The 21832-nt window shown below is 40.4% G+C and overlaps 1 protein-coding gene across 2 annotated transcripts in view; it reads right to left on the bottom strand.

Moving 5' to 3' along the window:
• exosc10.L (exosome component 10 L homeolog) overlaps positions 1-11316 on the bottom strand; it is a 45019-nt gene extending 33703 nt beyond the window's left edge. The window contains 13 exon segments of one of the 2 annotated variants that reach the window (NM_001091353.1): positions 88-138; positions 253-401; positions 478-634; positions 722-912; positions 996-1139; positions 1232-1342; positions 1423-1498; positions 3536-3644; positions 4406-4571; positions 5554-5658; positions 6056-6179; positions 10148-10284; positions 11151-11272. In NM_001091353.1, the coding sequence (NP_001084822.1) occupies positions 88-138; positions 253-401; positions 478-634; positions 722-912; positions 996-1139; positions 1232-1342; positions 1423-1498; positions 3536-3644; positions 4406-4571; positions 5554-5658; positions 6056-6179; positions 10148-10284; positions 11151-11255 (1625 nt within the window). In that variant the 5' untranslated portion in view covers positions 11256-11272. 2 annotated transcript variants of the gene reach the window in all.
• Between the last annotated feature and the right edge of the window lie 10516 nt (positions 11317-21832).

Raw genomic sequence — 21832 nt, forward strand, 5'->3', positions numbered from 1 at the left:
TTTTCTTAATTTAAAATATTGCAGTTTTAGAAATAAAACTTTGAGATTAAATAAGCTTTACCATCAGAAAATCTATGATGTACTTACTTGGGAAGTTCCTCTGCGATCTTCATCAACATGTGATTTGGTAACACATAACTGCAATATAAAAATAATGCATAATTGTTACAAAAAAAAAAAAAAGTGATATTTTGTAGTGCAATTCAACAGCCTGGTCACAGACATCATATGAACACATGAACTTCTCCTTACCCAGTGCTCTCATCTTCCCGTCTAGCTATTTTATCTCTCCATGCAAAAAGGAGCCTGAAGGCAGTTAATTGCTGTGTGTTAAGGTGCTTCTTTTGCTTCTGGTATAGATCTAGATATGACTCCTCTGTGAATATCAGCTTTGTAAATCTCTGTAGGAAACACACCTTGAGTCAGAATATTCTCTGAATCGGCTTTTGTAAAGTTATATTTAAGAAAAAGTCTTACCTTCAGACAAATGTCCTTGCTCCTCTGCCATACCAATTGGAGAAGGTTTGGTTGCCCGTTGGCTGCATCTAGTAGTGCAATCCGCATTTTGTCATATATGTAGAGCAAGTAGTGAGTATCTACTCTAGCATACTCAAGCATTTCTTCAGGCAAAGGGCTGAAAATTGCATACAATTTTTAATAGCTGGCAATTCTTTAATCAGAGCTTAAGCTACATAAAACCAATATTTATGCTGGAACTCACCGAATTCGCCAGTCAGCAAGCTGGTATCGTTTGTCTGACTCCACATTGCAATACAACCTGAGTAGGTGATCAAGCGAGTGTCGGCCAAGATTGAGAATCCGTGCTGCTTGATGTGTATCAAACATGTTTACAATGTATAAGCCAAAGTCTTTCTGAAGCCACTCTATATCTGAATCAGCTCCATGAAACACCTAACAAAAGTTTCTACAAGAAGTTATAAGGCACCTTTAAGCAGGTCTCTGAGGTGTAAAGGGAAAAATCACATTTTACAGACCTTAATAATCGAGGGATTTGTGAAGCTTTCATTCAAAATGTACAAGTTGCTCCTTAATTCCAGCACATCAATAATATAATCTTCTGTTCGAGTGCTAATTTGCATCAGGCAGGTAAGGCCTAGGAAGCTTCTGTAGGAATGATGCTTTCAATAAAGAAAGATTGGTTATTCATATTAAAAAAATTCTGCACATAGCTTACTGCATAAAAATTCCTAAAGATATACATCAGACTTACTTCCAGATCCACTGCAAACTCTGCACACTGTAGCAGTTTTTCATTGAGTGCAACCAAGTCTTCCAACTTCATCACAAAATTACATGGGGCATCTTGCAGTGAGAGGATGGGCTATTGATATACGGAGGTTTTAGAATGACTGGAATCAAATTCAGTAATACAAATAACAGGCTGCCTTTTTGTGGTCTCACCTGAATATCTGGTTTCTCCATTGACAACTCCAATGGTACAAAGTGATCCAATTCATACTGATAGGGATGACAGAACCTTAATAAAGAAAAGCATGGCTAGTTTGTAGCAACAGAAATACACACGTAAAATAGTGGGATTTTTATAGGGGTTGTTCACCTTCCAACACTTTTATTCAGTTCAGTTGGTTTCATATAGTTTACCAGAAATAAAACCATTTTCCAATTAGTATTTTCTGTGTGTGACTGTTAGGGATGGGCGAATTTAACCAGTTCCGACAAAATTTCGCCCAAATGCATTAGTCTTGGGCGACTAATTTTTTTTTGATACAAAGCATATTTCTTTTGACAAGCATAATTTTTTTCTCCAATTGAAGACTATGGGCGTGAGTCACTTCTGCTGCAAAAAAAATCGTGTTTTTCTAATATTGAAGGGTAAAGTTTAATTTTTCACCTTCTTCTAAAGCAACTATGGGGAGGTAAACTAAATGGATACATTTTGTTGACACATTTCTTATCTTTGTCCCTGCTGAGCAGAATTCATGTGTTTCATTAAATGCATGTTATAATTGATACAATAGTTGCTAATACTCCAGAGATGCGGCTGAGACATGTATCAACTTAATGTTGATAAATTGTAACAGTTTAGAGCCTGCACTTAAATTACTGAGCTGCCAGATTGAAACACCAGAGACAGGGACCTAAAACCTTACTTACATTTTGGAAAAATGGTAAAAAATAAAAAAAATGGAAAGTCTTTATTTCTGGCGAACACTCTGAAAACAATTGAACTGAAAAAATTGTTTGGAAGGTGTCCCTTTAAAGGAACAGTTCAGTGTGAAAATAAAAACGGTGTAAATAGGCTGTGCAAAATAAAAAATGTTTTTAATATAGTTAGCCAAAAATGTAATGTATAAAGGCTGAAGAGAACAGATGTCTAATAAAACTGCCAGAATCCAACTTCCTGCTTTTCAGCTCTATAACTGAGCTAGTCAGCGACTTGAAGGGGGGCCACATGGTACATTTCTGTTCAGTGAGTTTGCAATTGATTCTCAGCATTCAGCTCAGATTCAAAAGCAACAGATATGACCCATGTGGCCCCCCTCAAGTCTCTGATTGGTTACTGCCTGGTAACAGGGTAACCAGTCAGTGTAAACCAAGAAAGCTGAAAAGCAGCCGACTGATATGTTAGACATCAAATCCGTCCAGCCTTTACATTACATTTTTGGCTAACTAACTATATTAGAAACATTTTTTTATTTTGCACAGCCTATTTACAATGCACAATCACAAAATGGACAGATTCCAAACTTAGTTAAAAGAAAACCAAATTACTTATTCAACCCTTCCTCAAGTCACTTGGCATTAGTTATTTCAGGCAGGGGTGAATAAGTCAGGAAACATTTAATGCACTCCTTACAGGGAAATCTAAATGATTTGCCAAGTATTCTGTAGATAGCAGGGTCATCTCTGAACTTTTTTTTGCCAATGCCTGGGTGAAGCAGTTTCAGGCAGTTGAAACTTAAGTTGCTAATTTAAAAAACAAATAACTCAAGGCTTTCACTACCTAACTGTCTGCTAAGACTAAAGCACTGCGTATCTTGAGGGCGCTATATAAATAAATGATGATGATCTGTAAAGTGTGTGCATATAATTTATTGCCATGATGTGCTGTGTTGAATCATCGTCCCACATAGTAAACTTTGATAACACTATCCAAAACCGTGGTCAACAGTGCTCTGTGGGTGATCCACTCAGCTGCTCAGACTCACTTGACCACTTGGGAGTTTCCTTCTCTACTGTGCGCACACTCTACTGTGTCTTTAACATAAAAAGTAGTGAGATCTATGCAGATGGCAGCACATTCTCAAAAGATGGGACCCCTGGCTGGGGAGCACCAGCCTGGGGTCTTAGTTAAGTTATCATGTTCACAGAGTGTGCCTCAGCACCCCCCAGTGAATGTGCCTTTGTTTTTCTTGTATCTCACAAATACCCCATACTAAATGGCATAATAAAAATAGGCCTGTAAGAGTAACATTATTTATTAGGCACATTTTCCAACAATCTATAGAAAGCTTTTTAAACAGGGACACCAAAATCACTATATTATACTTACATATACTCTTCACTTATGTTCATTCTTTGCTGATGAATAAATTCTGCCAAAGCAGAAGGAACATCTAGATCCTCTTGTCTCTGCTGTGTTTCTAGTCTCTTCCTGAGAACTGATAAGAGGGAATTTCTCATGAAGCTTACAGAAGAGAACCGTCAGAATACAGATAAATAATAGATATAATTAAAGCATATCAAAATCAGACTCTACATACATGGGTAAAACTTTGAATGAAAAAAGTTATAGAAAGCAATTAGCATTATTGGCACATTTATTTAAAAAAAAAAAAGTGTAAGTAACAACTGACAGATATACAAAGCAATAAAACGTTAAATGGCCAATTTATTTAAAAGCCCCAATATAATCAGCAGTGATGAACATAAGGTTAAGGAACAACTGACAGATAAATAGATACATTGGTAACGTAGGCCCTGCCAGCAAAATCTCAATCTATAGAGGTGGGGACAAGCGAGACACAAGGTATAAAAATATGTAGTGGAGTGGGGGTTTATATTGGGGAATTTTCAATAGGTATGCATGCTAGGGAGGAGGAAAATCTAAATTCATTGGAGGAATGAAGTTATCGGTTTGGTGTGTATCTGGAGAGAAGACTTGAAATGTAAAGAGGGAAAGAGGATAGCATTGTAAGCATGGGTCAGGAGTTTAAATTTGATGCAAGTATATATAGGTAGCCAGTGCAGAAATTTGATAAGAGGTGGTTTAACATTTGAGGCTTGAGCAGAATTCAATTGATGAGAATGCTTCATATACTTGCTCATAGAAGCTAGAATATTATAATTAAGGCTCATTTATGTAAGACTTTTATGATCAATAAACAATCATAACATCTTCACAAAAGCAAAAAGGGCTCACCTTCAGGTAGAGGCTTTTGTGCATTAGGCTTCACAAAGAGTTTTGAAACAAAAGGAGTGTTCGAATTGTCAATCTTTTCTTTAAACTTAAGTTGGGGGCGCAAAATGTTCTTAGCATGAAGCAGTCGAAAAGTTTCATTTTTGCCTTTTTTGCTTAAGTCACTAGTCTGCAAAAAAAAAAAAAAAAAATAAGTTAGGTTATATTTTATTTCCTTGAATTATATAGCACTGCTATTTCTGCAGCACTTTACAGAGATAATACAACATTCACATCAGTCCCTGCCTAGTGGAGCTTACAATCTATGGTCCAAATCACAGTCACACACAGTTAGGCTAATTTTATCAGGAGCCAGTAACCCCGTCTGTATGCGTTTGCAATGTGGGAAAAAAACCCATGAGAATATACAACCTCCCTAGACGGAATTGAACTAAGAACACTTATTCTGCAAGGCACCAGTGCTACCCATTGAGACATCTTTTCTTTTTTACAGAAAATAAAATGACAGCCTTAGCATGAATAAAAATGAATGTTTTTATTGCTTGTTTACAACCTTTCTGTTCCACAGCTGTTCTCTAGGGTTTAAACACATCCAATCTATGCCCTACAAGCCAACTTTCCTTGAAAACTACCATACATACTGATCACATTCTATATGCTATTTAGTAAAAGGGGTGAAGTCCCTTTAAACTGTTGTCACCAACAGTTTTGGGCAGTGCCTGCACACTTTTACAGTGTTCAGTGTCAGATATGGGCTCTCAAGGCATGACCCGCCCACCCAAATACAACAGCCTCTACACACCAATTTACCAGCTACCCCCTTCCCAACCCCATCGGCAACATGCAACAAATATTTATTTTCTTTATCTTACTTGTGGCCAAAACAATTAGGAATATCGTCCATTCTGTTTTTAAATTAGCGTTATAGATTATGAAAATAGACACCCATAATTATTCCAATGCTACACATCTTAAAAAAAAAAAAGTTGTTTTGCACTGGCAAAATATGAGCAGCAATGACATATGACTGAAAAATACACGGAATGTTGCTGCCAGTTCCAAATGTCTGTAAATACATTTGCATGATAAAAAAAACAAAAAAAAAAAAAAAACAAAACAACAACAAAGCACAAATTTATCAAATTTCTCACCTTCCTATTCCAGCTGGAAACAATTGTCTTTGGAGGCTGAAGCCCAACAGGGAGGATGGGCTGCTGATTCCTGTTTAGTCCAGATGCTTCATCAAGTAAAATACCCTTAAAAATATATTTGTATTTAATACAAACTATATTTAAAATATTTCTATGCAACATTTTATGATGAGAAGAGTTTTGGTATCTCACTTTACAAACCACTGAGTTACTTGAAACGCCTATTCTATTTTATATATAGATCATTTCAAAAGACTTTTTTGAAAGTTAAAAGTATATAGCAACTACTAAGTATATAGTAGAACGATTCTCAATCAACTTAATTACAGAGAAGAGTACAAATATGCAAGGTAAAAGCTCATGGCTATACAGTATTGGTTATCCTACAGAGAGGAGAATAATAAACTGGAACAGACTTCAATTTATAGTGGATATGATACAAAATATGAGGTATTTAAAATGAAATTCCACAAAGAAAAAAAAAATTATATAAACCACGTACCACTTTCTCCAGAATTAAGTCATTGGCATCAATAAGCAAATCAAATTTATCTTCCAGCAATGTGACTTTGCTTCGATCCCGGATATGACTACGACAGCCATGATACTGCATAACCTGGCTCATACTATCACAAAAGGAAACAAAACAGAATGATAAACAGAAAAAGTAAAACAGCTGCCTTCATAAATAAAAATTGCATCAAAACCCAAAAGAAAAATGTATGCTTCAGATAGCCCCTCTCAAGCAATAGGCCACCCACATTGGGAAGAAGCTACTGGTGAAGAAGGCCATGTTGGGGCACACATTCCTATAATGAGCAAGTGCCTCTGCATACTAATTACATGCCCATGACATAGGAGCAGTTGACATGCCCAACATGGCTGCCCCCACACCCAAAATATGGACTCTTTTAGCACACCTCCAGTGGGGGAAAACACTTTTTTGATATGTGCTCTTTAAAAGAGAGAACAATGCACTGTGTCTCAAGCTGCAGAATAGCACCTAGGCCATTTATTATTATTATTATCATTAACATGTATTTATATAGCGCCAACATATTGCGTAGCACTGTAAAGTAAACGTGATTATACAACTACATCACATGAATTACATACATAGAATACATAGAGTAACAAACATCACAATCAATACAGGTACAAAAAGGTGAGGAAGGCCCTATGCATAGGCATACAGTCTAAAGGGAAGGGAGTAATACACAAGGTGTGGGAGTGGGCAAGATCGAATTGAGTGGGTGAGAAATGTGGTATTGTATGTGGTGTTGCGTTTGGTAGTTAAGCAGAGTGAGGGTAGGCTTCTCGAAAGAAGTGCGTTTTCAGAGATTTTTTGAAAGCAGAAAGGTTGGGAGAAAGTCGGACAGACCGTGGAAGAGCGTTCCAGAGGAGGGGTGCAGCCCTTGCAAAGTCTTGAATGCGAGCATGTGAGGAGTTAATGAGAGAAGAGTTGAGTAGCAGGTCAGTAGAGGAGCGTAGTAAGCGAGTGGGTGAGTATATAGAGATGAGTTCAGAGATGTAGGGTGGAGCAGAGTTGTGAAGTGCTTTGAAAGTCAGTGTCATTAATTTGATTCTGAAAGGTAACGGAAGCCAGTGCAGGGATTGACAGAATGGCGAGGCAGAGGAGGAGCGGTTGCTGAGGTGTATGAGCCTCGCAGCAGTGTTCATTATGGACTGGAGAGGTGACAGTCTCTGGAGGGGGAGGCCAATTAAAAGAGAGTTACAGTAGTCTAGACGCGATATGATGAGAGAGTGAATAAGAATTTTGGCAGCGTCTTGGGTGATAAATGATCGTATTTTGGATATGTTCCTTAGGTGGAAGTGACATGATTTAATAAGTGACTGGATATGAGGAGTGAATGACAGGGCAGAATCTAGGATAACCCCAAGGCACCGGGCCTGGGGAGAGGGGGTGATAGTGGAATTGTTAACTATGATGGATACTTCGGGGATGCTAGTGGTGTTAGTTGGGGGAAAGAGAACCATTTCAGTTTTAGAGAGGTTTAATTTAAGGTAGCGTTGCGACATCCAGGTAGAGATAGCGGACAGGCAGGAGGAGACGCGAGTTAGGAGTTCTGGGTTGAGATCAGGAGATGAGAGATAGATCTGAGTATCGTTAGCATAGAGGTGGTAGTGAAAACCATACGAATTTATTAATTTGCCAAGGGAGGAAGTATAGAGGGAGAATAGTAATGGTCCCAGGACAGAGCCTTGAGGAACTCCAACAGAAAGAGGTAGGGGAGAAGATGATACTCCATTGTAGGAGACACTGAAGGAACGATTGGTGATGTAAGAAGAAAACCAGGACAGGGCTGTGTCACGAAGGCCAAGCGACTGGAGGCACCGGAGGAGGAGAGGGTGATCTACAGTGTCAAATGCGGCTGAGAGATCAAGCAGTATTAGTAGTGAGAAATGATTGTTGGCTTTAGCGGTTAAGAGGTCATTAGTTAGTCGAGTCAGGGCAGTTTCCGTGGAGTGTTGTGGCTTAAAACCAGATTGTAGGGGGTCCAGCAGGTTATGGTCAGAGAGGAATGAGGTAAGTCGGTTGTAGACTAGGCGCTCAAGTAGTTTAGAGATAAAAGGTAGCAGAGAGATAGGTCTGAGGTTGTCAAGATTGGAGGGATCAAGAGAGGGTTTTTTCAGAATGGGGGTGACAAGAGCATGTTTTAGTTGAGAAGGAAACAGTCCAGTTGAGAGCAAAAGATTAAATAGGTGAGTTAAGGCTTTGATTAGACAAGGATTGGTATTGCGGAGAAGTTTTGAGGGAATTGGATCAAGCGGGCAGGTGGTAAGGTGAGAAGAGGCCAGAAGCTTTGAGACTTCCTCATCAGTGACAGGGGTGAAGGAGCACAGGAGAGACTGGGGAGTGTGGAGGGAGGGTGGTGGAAGTCTAGGGGGGTTGAGTAGTGGAATGTCCCTTCTGATAGTGTCAATTTTGTTTTTGAAGTGCTCAGCAATATCTTGAGCAGAGACAGATGTGCATGGAGGGGGTGGAGAAGGGGAAAGGAGAGTGTTAAAGGTGGAGAAAAGTTGTGCTGGTTTTTTAGAAAGGGAGTTAATGAGTGAAGTAAAGTATGTTTGTTTGGCTTGGAAGAGGCTGGTGTTAAAGGAGCGCAGGGCAGATTTGTAGCTCCAAAAGTCTGATTCTGAACGGGATTTGCGCCAGCGACGCTCAAGTGCACGTGAGTGTCTTTGGAGCGCTTTTGTATGAGCAGTATGCCAAGGTTGAAGTGGTTTGGGTCGAGAACGTTTAGTTTTTATAGGAGCAAGCTCATTTAGGGCAGTGGTGAGAGTACTATAGTAGACAGAGGTAGCCACATTAGGACATGAGATGGTTGAGATATTAAGAGTGAAGAGAGTCAAGGGAAGAAGAGAGATGTGACACGTCTACAGCTTGCAAGTCACGGTAAGTACGTGTTTGGGGAATAGCAGGGGGTGAGGAGGGAGTTAGTGAGAGTTGAAATGTGAGCATATTGTGATCAGAGAGGGGAAATCGGGAGTTAGTAAAATTGGAGGTTGAACAGAGTCTGGTAAATATGAGATCCAGAGCATTACCATTGGAGTGAGAGGGGGAGTCTGAGCACAAAGATAAGCCTAGGGAGGAGGTTAGTGAAAGAATTTTAGAGACAGAAGAGTTGTTAATGTTGTTAACGGGTATATTAAAGTCACCTAATATGATGGATGGGATGTTAGATGAAAGAAAGTAAGGAAGCCAGGCAGCAAAGTTGTCCAGAAATTGTGCAGTTGGTCCTGGTGGTCGATATATAACAGCAATGCAGAGTGAAACAGGAGAAAAGAGCCTAATGCAGTGAGCCTCAAATGAGGAGAATGATAAAGAGGGAACAGGTGGAAGAACTTTAAAAGTACAGCGGGGAGAGAGAAGCAAACCTACCCCACCCCCAGGTCTGGGAGTATGAGTAAGGTGTAGGCCCCCATAGGACAGGGCAGCAGGTGAGGCAGTGTCAGTAGAAGAAAGCCAGGTTTCAGTAAGCGCAAGTAGGTTAAAGGAATTTGCAATGAAATGGTCGTGTATAGCGGTGAGTTTGTTGCAGACAGATCTGGCATTCCAGAGAGCACATGAAAGATTAACTGGGTTTTTGGGTATAGGAGTAAGTGTTCTGTACTGTTGGAATTTGCTCCGGAGAGAAGGAGCTCGTGGCCGTGATATAACTGGGATGGGGTAAGGGCCAGGGTTTGGGGAAATGTCCCCAGCTGCCAGCAATAGAAAGGAAAGATAGACTAAGTGAGAGTGGGATTTATAAGTCCTTGGTTTGTATGAAAAGGAGGAGTTTTGTGGAATAGCTAAACAGAGTACTTTATAAACTTCAATTAGTTGTGTTGAAGACTTAATCCTGCCATATTTAATAAAAAGCACTAGTTTTGCCCAGGTGCAGTAACATTTAGAAACCAATAAGATGGTTGCTTTTAAACATGTGCCCAGTAAATTATACTTGCTGATTGGTTTCTATAAGTGATTAAAACTGTGGCCAGCTTAGAAACTTTTATTATATATCCTTCAATGTTGTTTTTCCAGAAGCCAACATAGCTATCTGTAAAATTAAAAAAAAAAACACCATCTTACCAGTGGAGTAAACGGTCTCCCTGTGATTCACAGAAGTCGCGAAAACCAGGAAAGCTGCGGTAAAAATCATATTCATCCCCACCCTGTGGAAGACCAGTCGAAGCCTTTGTTGCTGAAACAACTGTTCCAAGGGCATGCTGGAAAACAAAAGGTACCATAAGATTGATTGAAAAAAAAAAAAAAAAAGGACTTCTAAATCTACAAGGTATTTACCTTGAACTGGACTTACAAAAAATTACTTGCTGTCAGTATTTCCAGAGCAATAAGGATCTATTCCCCAATACACTATTTATTATGTGGTTTACATAAAAAAAGGCAAGATAATTCCTCACACAGACATCACCAGGCTTTGCTGTGTAAACAAACCGCGTTCCTTTTTTAATGCGATTTTTCTTATAGTGACTTCTGTCGAAACTCACTTACAAAGGTCTGAAGCAATGTACAATAATGGCGGCAAATCTTGCGCTTGCATGGCGTAGAATAAAACACACCTTGTTAAAGTTTACTTTTTACCATTTACTTTACACAGCTTTTTACACCATTTTTTCAGCAAATTTTGTTTTACACAAATAAATATGCCCCTAACTTTCAATTGACAGGTTGTTACTTGACAGACCAGAGGGCTTCTTCCCATTAAAGCAACTATAGCTAATATAAATAAAAGTAGCAAAATAGTTGTAACCATATCCCGAGTGCTAAGATTTTTTAAGGTGGAAGTAATGAATTCACTAGCACGTGTTAATAGTATTATTCTTTGTAAGAAAGTGTGCACAGGGGATTCACATACAGCATTTTAAATGAGAAAATCTGTTCTGTTGCCTTCCAAGCGATACTACACACAGCACTACATAAGACTGTTAAATATGTGAAAAACGTAAGCTTCAGTATTAATACAGCAACAACAAAAAAAAAACTCAGCCACAGCCACTTATTTCTACGTTCTAGTGACTATTCCTATAGTTTTTAAACATGAAGGAAAACACTTAGCAGCATAAACGTAAACCTTAACAAAAGCGTCCGTGTCTGGGAAACCGGGAATGGTCTCGGTGTTGCCACGTGACTGATCTTGATCTTCCCGACTATCTACCGAAACCTCCATCTTCTGCATGTCTCCGTCGGGCGCCGCCATCTTCTTTTGAATGACGCATTACGACGTCAGTTAAAAAATGAGACCGCGATGTGGCCTCGCTCTCAAGGATATAAGGCGTGTCTTGTTCCTGTAGCATATTGTCAGTCATTTTGGTGGGGGGAGTAGAACTAGTGGCTATCACATGATGCGGCTGTTTCATTTGCAACCAGATTCGTTTCTAAAACGTAATAAAAACAAGTAATAAAAGAAATACAACTACGGCAAATTCTTGTGGTATTAAATATTATTTTTTAATAGCAGTATTAACTTGAAACGCTATCTGGTCCAAGCTTTGCATTTATTGAAAACGCAAACCATTTAAGAATAGCAGGAAGTACTATTTATGTTGCCTGTAAATAACCTACACCCTTGGATTGTAAATTGGACTGGACAGGAACGTTTTTTCTTACTGTACACTTGTTTTTTATTTTATTGCACAAAATAAAAATTAGTATACACTATACAACTATAGGTTGCCGGGCCAGTAACAATGTTGCTTGATTCCAATGTTATTTATAGGGAAAAACCATAAAAATTTAGGAAGGCTGGTATTTTTTCCAGAAAAGGTGGCACCCCTAAGGGTGTAGGTTATTTGTAGGCATACATAGTATAGTTTATATAAAGAAGCTGCTGTGTAGTTAGGGGCAGCCATTTAGCAGATAACCGATAAAACACTATTGTGTTGGACAGGGGATCATCTCATGTGCTATGTAACTAGGGTTGCCACCTGGCCAGTATTTTACCGGCCTAGCCAGTAAAAATGATGGTTGATCCCAATGTTATTAATAGGGAAAAAAGATAAATATATAGGAAGGCCGGTATTTTTTTCCAGAAAAGGTGGCAACCCTGTAACCTGTGCCTTTTCTCCTTTTTTCCAGATGGAATGGCTGCTCCCTGGCTACACAGCAGCTTCTTTTTATACTATAGTAGTCTTTCTAAAGCAAACATGCCAGATTTATCAGTGCAGAGCAATAGTATATTATATTTTAATTACTTTGATGTGGCCCGAGGTTCCCAGCGATCCTTCAATACTCTGGCCAATTTCCTCACTCAAGGAAGGGTGCTCTTGCATGTTTGCCATACATATATTTTAACCCTACCAGGCTGGAAAATATATCTGAGACAACGCTGCTAAGTGAAATTAAAGATAAACCACACACTTCTCAAAAAAGTAATTAAAGTACATTACAACAACATTTGGATAATTTTACTTCATCATTCCACTTTGGAAGATGAAGTAAAGTGGTCTCCCCAAGCTACGGGTTCGAGACACAGCACCCAGACCTCCAACGGACAGTGGTGAGTGACCTTGGCTTTCAAGATTGCATATAAGATAAAGTAAGCGGCGGGTTCGGGACTGTTGCACCCGCACCACATCCTAAACTTGGTGAGCGTCTAAACTGGTAATACATACATTTAAAACTTAAATAATTAAGAAAAGACGCTGAACGCAATAATTAATTAAGTTGATAGCACCTGCATTTACCTGGTATTAGTTTTCACCAATATTTGGATACTGTTTTGGAGTACTGGGCCTCTTTTTTCACGAGCTACAGGCTATTTGAAAGAGATAGGCTGCACCTCTTAAAGGAGAAGGAAACCCCCAGGGCGCTAAACCCCTCCCCCCCCTCCCCTGTGCTGCCCCCCCTCCCTCCTCCCCCCTGGCCTACCTGTCCCCCTGGGCAAATGCCCCTAACTTTTTACTCACCCCTCTGCGCAGGTCCTGTCCACGGAGTACGCAGTCGCCATCTTCTCCCACGCGCGTCTTCTTCCTGCTCTGATCGGCGTTTTCTGGCGCATGCGCAGTAGGAACAGGTACCGGTACGGCTCTACTGCGCATGCGCCGAATGTCACGAAGTTTTCCGATTTCACTTCGTGGCATTCGGCGCATGCGCAGTAGAGCCGTACCGGTACCTGTTCCTACTGCGCATGCGCCAGAAAACGCCGATCAGAGCAGGAAGAAGACGCGCGTGGGAGAAGATGGCGACTGCGTACTCCGTGGACAGGACCTGCGCAGAGGGGTGAGTAAAAAGTTAGGGGCATTTGCCCAGGGGGACAGGTAGGCCAGGGGGGAGGAGGGAGGGGGGGCAGCACAGGGGAGGGGGGGAGGGGTTTAGCGCCCTGGGGGTTTCCTTCTCCTTTAAGCAGAGCTGTCAACCTGCAATGCTCACACACTGATGAAAAATTTTCCAGCCCGGAAGTGACGTCCCATACATATTCAGACCTTTCCTGAAGCCAAAGATTCTGTGTTGGGGATGTGAACATCGCTCCTGCTGACGTTACTGAAAAGTTTCACAGCAATCAGGGGAATGTATAAAGGGACAGTAACTACAAATGCTGAAAGTGTATCAAAGTAATTAAAATGTAATGTTGCTCTGCACTGGTAAATCTGGCATGTTTGCTTTAGAAAGACTACTATAGTTTATATAAAGAAGCTGCTGTGTAGCCAGGGGGCAGCCATTCAAGCTGGAAAAAAGGAGAAAAGGCACAGGTTACATAGCAGATAACAGATAAAACACTATTGTGTTGGACAGGGCTCATCTCTTATGTGCTATGTAACCTGTGCCTTTTCTCCTTTTTTCCTGCTTGAATGGCTGTCCCCATCAATACACAACAGCTTATTTATATAAACTATAGTAGTGTTTCTGAAGCAAACACACACTTTTATCATGCATGTTAATAATATATTATTTCTCCTTGGTCTGCTTGGGGGACACAGGAACAGTGGGGTATAGCTTGCACCACTAGGAGGCAGTACACAACAAATACAAACAAAACTAGTCCCTCGTCCTCCTGCTATACCTCAGCTCCTGGGCGGAGCCAGGCCAGTTTAAGTTGTGTCCTCAGGAGGTTAGGACATAGAGCTCCTAATCAGAAGTTAGATTTTTATTTTATTTGCTTTTTACAGGGCCTCTGGTCCCCAACAGAGCAGCGTCTCCACATCAACGTTTTGGAGATTCGGCCCATCCGACTAGCCTTAGTCCACTGGCAACAACAGCTAGTGGGTCGGGCTGTAAGGATCCAATCCGACGAAGTCAGGCTCATCGTTCGCTGGGCAGAGACTTACCAAGCATATCTCCCAGAGATTTACATTCCAGGGCTTCTCAACTAGGAGGTGGATTTTCTCAGCAGACAATCCCTAGACCCAAGAGAGTGGTCTCTAAGGGATGACATATTTCACCAACTCTGTCAAAGATGGGGAACTCCTGAGGTCGACCTCATGGCAACCCGTCACAATGGAAAGGTTCCTCTCTTCTTCGCACGCTACCGGGATCCTCTTCCGCTAGCAGCGGACGCCCTGACTGCTCCTTGGAACTTTTATGGGGGCCCTGGTGCCAATAGTTTTTTTTTTAACTTATAGGGGGGGCTGACCACAAATGATTTTTTTTTAACTTGTAGGGAGGCCCTGACCGCCAATGTTTTTTTCATATATACCATGTATTTTGAATTTATTCAATAAAAAACATATTATAAAAAAAAACATAAAAACAATCAAGACCAACTGAAAAGTTGCTTAGAATTGGCCATTCTATAACATACTAAAAGTTAATTTAAAGATCAACAGGGCTTGTGCCAAACATACTTTTTACATACAAACAATCTATGGTTTTTAGTATTTCTTGCAGTAAACATTGCAAAATCTGAAAAACAAAATAATCTGAAAGTAAAGTTACATTCTACTTCCTGTCCCCATGAGCGTGGTCAATCAACAGAGATGCCTTCTTTATAAACAAAATCCTCTCTTCCCCCAGCTGTACTGTTGGGTTGTAAGATAAGGATCAGCTCATTACATGGAGGCTTCTTATAGATTATGACTTTGCTCATAGGCAAGGAAGTGACTTTAATTTCTGATTCACCTGTTTAGTGCAAGAAATCTTAAAAATGTAGATATTACTTTTAAAAAACAACAGGCAAAATATCGCACAAGCCCTATCATTCAACTGCTGGTCTCCTTCATATAGCCAGTCTTCACAGCATGAATTTTGAATTTTATATGAGAGAAAAGCATGGTGGAAGCAGCAGGAAAGAAGAACATTGGTGTTGGTATTCTGGCTATGCCATATCAACATTTTGGAAATAGAAAGAGGGACAAAAAGATTTGCTGCATGGAGCAAAATTTAGCAGGTTATGAAAGTCTGAACACATTTCTGTGGTGGTTTTTATGTGTTATTACAGTTTTGCTAATGAAGATGAATTACCCTTTAAGCTGCAAGTCACAGTTTCCCCAAGAGACCTGCTTATTCTAAATTGTTACAATTGTTTCTTGCTAATCTTAAATTATTACAAATGTATCAAAGTGCACCTACCACATAGTCTGGGCTCTCTGCCAAATACATTTTAGAAACTTTGTATCTTTTTCTGACTGTTCATTGCAGGAGATAAAGAGAAAGTAGAGACATTTCAGTAACAATCTTGGACTGTGGGTTGAGCTGTCAAAATCGGGACTGTCCTGCGAAAAACGAGACAGTTGGGAGATATGCTATGGTAGTGTAAGTGAGGGGATTCATATTACTGCCATGTTATTACTGGCATGTTTTCAGCGATACCGGCTTTTCTGGGGTTAAAGGAGTGTTCATTGGTCATTTCTAAAGTGGTTATACTGGCAAGTCTGTAGATATGCTAATTATTAATCTCCTGTAGTAATTATATTGGTGTATCGGTCAGCACCCAACACCAGAACAAACACCAGGCACCTTGGTCTCGGCTCGTGCTTCACCAGTAGTGTGACCGCCTTTGGGCCTCGGGAGGAGCCCTCGGCTTACTTGGATGCCACCTGGACTTAGGCAAGAGGAGCGGCGTGGCGGGCGTCCCTGCCGCACCACTAGACCACCAGGATAAGTGTTGTTCACAACTAGCATATCAAGGGTTAGTAATTATACTAGCTCATTTCAGGTTAATATGCACATTGTCCATTTTCCATAGTAATTATACTGGCTTGTCTGAGGTTATCTATTTTATTTAGTAATTATACTGGCTCATCTATGATTAATATGCTCATTATCCATATTTTGTTGTTGTAATTACACCAGCATGTCTAGGGTGCGTTTTGGTAAATGGGTGTAGTATTTAGAAGATTATTCACAAAGTGCACATGGCTAAAAAATATTTGCAGTACTGCATGCAGAAGATTTTCATGATTTATATTCTCTACTTAGCGCCCTAGTTACATATTTGTGTGAGTTGTGAGTGACTTTATGGGCTTTGCCAATAAATTGATTTCCTACAAATTTGACGCATAGTTACTGAATACAAGTTTAGCCATCAAAATCTTTTGCTTCATGACTTTCCCCCTCCCCCCACCCAAGAATAATTTCTGCGGAAGCCCATGGTGTAAAAGCATGCCCCTTAGTACTTATTCAGAGGGCTCTAATGTCTGGGGTCGGCCCGGGATCTGTACTCGGCCCCTTGCACTGATGCAGAGAGCCTCATGGATGGGTACACAGAAATCCTGTCCGCAAAGGAGAACTAGTTTAAATCACTATGGTGTGTCAAATGTAAGGCACCCGCCAGTGATTATAATTACTTACCTGGGGTCCTGGGCTGGTGATCCTGTTCCCAGAAAACTGCATTGGCCTGGAGTCATGATTCTGTGTAAAGGGCTATATTATGTTCGGTTTCTTTAAATGTAAGACATTTGATTTCCAGAAGTTGTGCTAATAACTAAGCCAGACGTTTGATGCTTGAATAAATTCTATTTATATATGAATAGCAATGCTTATACATTCATGGGCCAGAGAAAGAGACCTGATGATATTCGATCATTTTACAAAGATTTTACATTAATACATAATTGCACATTGATGGGTTTTCATGTAAACCCCACAGGGTCTGCCCCCTCTGGGGTTACGTCACTGCACTGCACTGTTTAATTCTCAATGAGAAGCAGGTACAAATGATCATGATTTACATTTCAGGTACAGAAATGACTGCCCTGTCATATGCTGATCTGTTTTTGGGGTAGTGGGATCGGTCGATGATGACTCCCACTCCCATCTTTTTTTGGATGTCCTCCTTTAGCTCCGCTACCTACAGTAGATGATATTTTCTTCTTATAGCGTGGCCCCAGAGAGGTGTGTTAGAAATCATTGAGACCATAAATAACAGCAACCTTAATATCCATTAGAGACTTCAGAGATTTCCTGTACTACTGTTTCTTGTTTAGCTCTCGAGATCAGGTTAGACACAGATGGTAACGTTTTGTTCAAACCTGTATACCACAAACACTGTGGCCAACTCATTATATTTTTTCAGCTTTTATCCTCTACATCAGAAATATGGCATCCTAGCTGGGCAATGCCTCTGGATTGGATAATCCCATATCTGGAGGAAAGCCAAAGATCCACAGGGTAAATTTAAAGATTGGGGTGCCCAAAGTCAAATATTGATAGGGGATTATCTCATGTAATAAATATAAACTGGGGAAAAACTGTAAAACTTTGTAAAAAGAAAAAAAAGGTAACATCACAGTGTATTTCCATTTTAAGATTCATTACACCCTATTGTTTGGAATTGGGGAGTTCACATACACATTAGGGCATTCTCCAAACAGATTAATTTTTAGAGGGACCCTTTCCCCAGAATCTCTGATGTTGTGAGGGCAAATAACCTGAGGGATATTTTGACCCATAGCCACTTCAATTCAGGGATAAGGTTAGTAAGTGGCATTGCTTGTGGTTTCCTTGTGGATGGGTGTGGTGTAAGATATGACACAGGAGAGTTTCTATAAATTACAGGGTTATGTAAGAGCTTGAAAGGGCTTGCAGAGGTTAACCTCTCCTACACTTCCCACTAGTGGAAGAGTGGCAGGTGTTCTGGGAGTCCAAACGTCAGGCAAAATCAGAAGACAAAAGGCAGGTCAGGCAGGCAAAGCTCAGTTCAAGCAGCAAAACCCATGGTATTAAAACTTTACTAAAAAAGGGTTTGTTTCTCCTTTAAGAGTCATTGACCTTGATAAGATGAAATTGGTAAATCCACAGACTCTTACATTGGCATTGGTGCCTGAGATCTGAATGTAGACCTGGGACTTTTTGCATTTGCAAAGTCCATTTATGGTTTCTTTTATAGTGGAGGTTCATGTTTGTTACCTGTATTATAGTGGCATTTACTGTATATTATTTGTATTATGTTTTGTTATATACTGTGGTTGGGAGCCAAGTTTATTTTACATTTTTAAATCATTCTATAAATCAATCTATATATATATATATATATATATATATATATATATATTATATATATATATATATATATATGTATAGATTGATCCATTAATATTGGAAGCTGCTTGGATTGAGGCTCCTTACATCAGAAACACATACCGCCACCACTCTGAATTATACCGATCTACTCGATCTCAGATATGGCAGATGACTACACATAGCATACCTGTATATTCAATATTGAGACTTGAGACCAACACGGATTTTACAGTAAGGATGAAAGAACTTGACCTAAAACTGCATTGCATTTATTTATATAATTATCACCGCCAGAGACTGATCCCACGTGGGTTTAGAATTAATAATATTCCAAGTATAGTTGGCAACAACCCGAATTTTGCGGCAAATGGTGCGGCATATTAAACAAATGCTCATTTGATTTGATATTACTAGTAGTTGAACAAGTAGGCAAAGAATTAACTTTTGTAAAGGAGGAGATTGGTAAACTAGAAGATCAGTATTTAGATACACTTAAAACTGACAACGTCGCTGACTGGTTGGGTAAACCGAAGGCAGTGACTGACAAATATAAACAAGACTTGACAAACTTCAAACAAAATAAACTAAAGAAAGCATCAGACGACTATAAATCCAAGCAGGTATACGGGTGGTTATTGGGTCTGATGTCAGAAAGCCATTAGACCTTTAGAAGCCTTTAGAAGGATACGACTACCTAGGACTTTCCTCACGGTTGATAGTTCCGACCAATCAACAGACTCAGACACTGTGCACCAGCACCACAAGACCTTTTTTAGGGGTCAATACACGCTCGAAAAAAGGAAAAGACAAAATAACAGAAGGGGTGGACATACCAGACTGGGAGGCCGTAAACCCAAAGGGAAAAACCCCCAGGGGCAAGAGAACATAGTTTTTCATCTAAGCAAACATATTATGACTCCTGGTAAAATTTCACGACTCTCCAAGGGTTTATCTTTTGTCCCTAGCAACACACCTGATCCCCTTGATTTACTTATTGATATACATAGATTCCAAAGGAAACTTAAATTAAAAGAGCACTTTAGGGGCACACCCGAGCAAGCCACCCCTAAATTCAAAAGTAAGAGAAACTTTGAGCCACCCAATACCCCAGCAGCCATACGTACCTTTGGTAACATCATAGGTAAAGATATCAAACAAATAAAAAAAATGCGGGTTGGATTGACCAAAATACATATAGCTACCTTGTTACTGAATATCCCCGCACGCCCATAATTTATACACTACCCAAGGTACATAAGTCCCTTTCTTCACCACTGGGCAGACCAATTATTTCTGCAGTAGGCTCTTTATACCAATCAGTCGCCATATATGTTGATCATTACCTACAGCCATTAGTGCAATTGATGCCATCCTACACACAAGATTCAAGCCATGTCATCAGGAAACTGGAGGACCTGAAGAATATCCCCCCTAACAGCATACTGGTCACTATAGATGTCGAAAGTTTGTATACGGTTATACCTCATGACCAGGGAATTGCGGCATGTAGCAAGGCCTTACTAGCCTCACATACACAACAAGTGCCCATTGACTTTCTTTTGCACCTGTTGGAACTAACACTCACAAGGAATTTTTTCAGATTTGAGAAATCCTTCTATCTGCAAATTTCTGGGACTGCCATGGGTAGTGCGCTCGCGCCTTCCTATGCTAACATTTTTATGTTGGAATATGAATCTGCCCATATATGGCCACGATTAGGGAAGGAAATCCTCATCTATTTTCGCTACATAGATGACCTCTTCCTGATATGGACTGGCACCAAAGAGGCCTTATCATCCTTCCATCAACAGCTTAATGAACTGAATAGTCCGATAAAATTAACCTTGAACTCTGATACTGACAATATTGATTTTTTGGATCTAAACATTTTTTTTTACAGGCTCACATCTAGGAACCAGACTGTTCAGGAAACCTACGATCGGAACTCAGTACTACATGCTGGGAGCAACCACCCTCCGGCCACTTTAAGAGGTATACCTTACTCACAATTCCTAAGGGTGATCAGGAACAACAGCTCAATGGAAACTGCTGCGATCCAGCTACGTGAAATGTTTAACAGATTTCTGGAAAGAGGCTATTCAGATGAATTACTCTGCAGAGAATTAGAAAGAGCCTTGACATGTACCCAGTCAGATCTATTGGCTAAGAAACAGCTCACACAGAGCTCTCCCCACCCATTGATCTTCACTACCACCTACACAGCTGCATCCCGACAACTAACAGCAAGTGTGAACAAGCATTGACCTATGCTAAACATGGATGAATCCTTGTCCCTACATCAGGCCCCAAAATCAATGATGGGTTACAGGAGAGACCGAAGCTTGAGAGATCAATTGATGCGCACTGACTTTTTGAAATCAGCCAGCACAGACACAAACTGGCTAACCCAGCAGACAAAAACGGGATGCTTTAAATGTCCGGACTGTGTCACCTGCAGATGTCTGCTCACAGGCTCTGATTTTCCCTATCCTCATACAGAAAAAAGATTTAAAATCATGCACAGATTGAGCTGTAACTCATCCTTTTGTAGTCTACATCATCACCTGCCCCTGTGGACTATATTATGTCGGCAAGACGTGCACAACTTTCAAAGAAAGGATAGGCAACCATAGGTCGGCCATCAGTAAGGCCCTAAAGGAGGGGAAGGCTCTCCAACCTGTGGCGAAGCATTTTTTGCTGAAAGGACATACACTACCCACATTTAAATGCATGATAATTGACTTTCAGCCATCCCTTGATAGGGGAGGTAACAGTGACCAAGCGTTACTTCGCAGAGAATCAAGATGGATTTTCAAACTGTGGCCCCTCGGGGCCTTAACGAGACACTCCCATTGGAATGCTTTATTTGACTGTTTATGTGGGACAATCCGATACATTCTTTATGATTGCTGATATTGTTGCGTTGCTGATTCTTTCCTTGCATTATGTTTCCCTTAATCATATTCCCTCCCCCTTCTTTTGGCACAGATCACACCTGTGCACACGACTGCATGTATTTGGGCAGGTATGGGCACCTTATACGGTGTGTGGCTAGCAGGAGTACCCCACATGGGCTAACCTAACCCACATCCAGGAACTACACTGGTTTGACCATAAACCTCTAAGTTGGCATCATTCCATTAATGAGATATTACCCTATTCTGTTATGTGGATATGGCACTCAGGTGATACAGCACAGCTCAGAGGTGCAATAAGCCCTAAGCACCTCCCGTCCGATTTTAAGGGGTGAAATAGGGCTTAAATGTGGGGTCATCACCGGCTTTAACTAGCTGTCTGTGTTCCCCACCAAGTCCCGCGGCACCTCGGCCCCATAGGCCTTGTGGGTCTGTCTATGGC

The sequence above is a fragment of the Xenopus laevis genome, chromosome 7L, assembly GCF_017654675.1.
Source record: "Xenopus laevis strain J_2021 chromosome 7L, Xenopus_laevis_v10.1, whole genome shotgun sequence".
In the NCBI taxonomy this organism is placed as follows: domain Eukaryota; kingdom Metazoa; phylum Chordata; class Amphibia; order Anura; family Pipidae; genus Xenopus; species Xenopus laevis.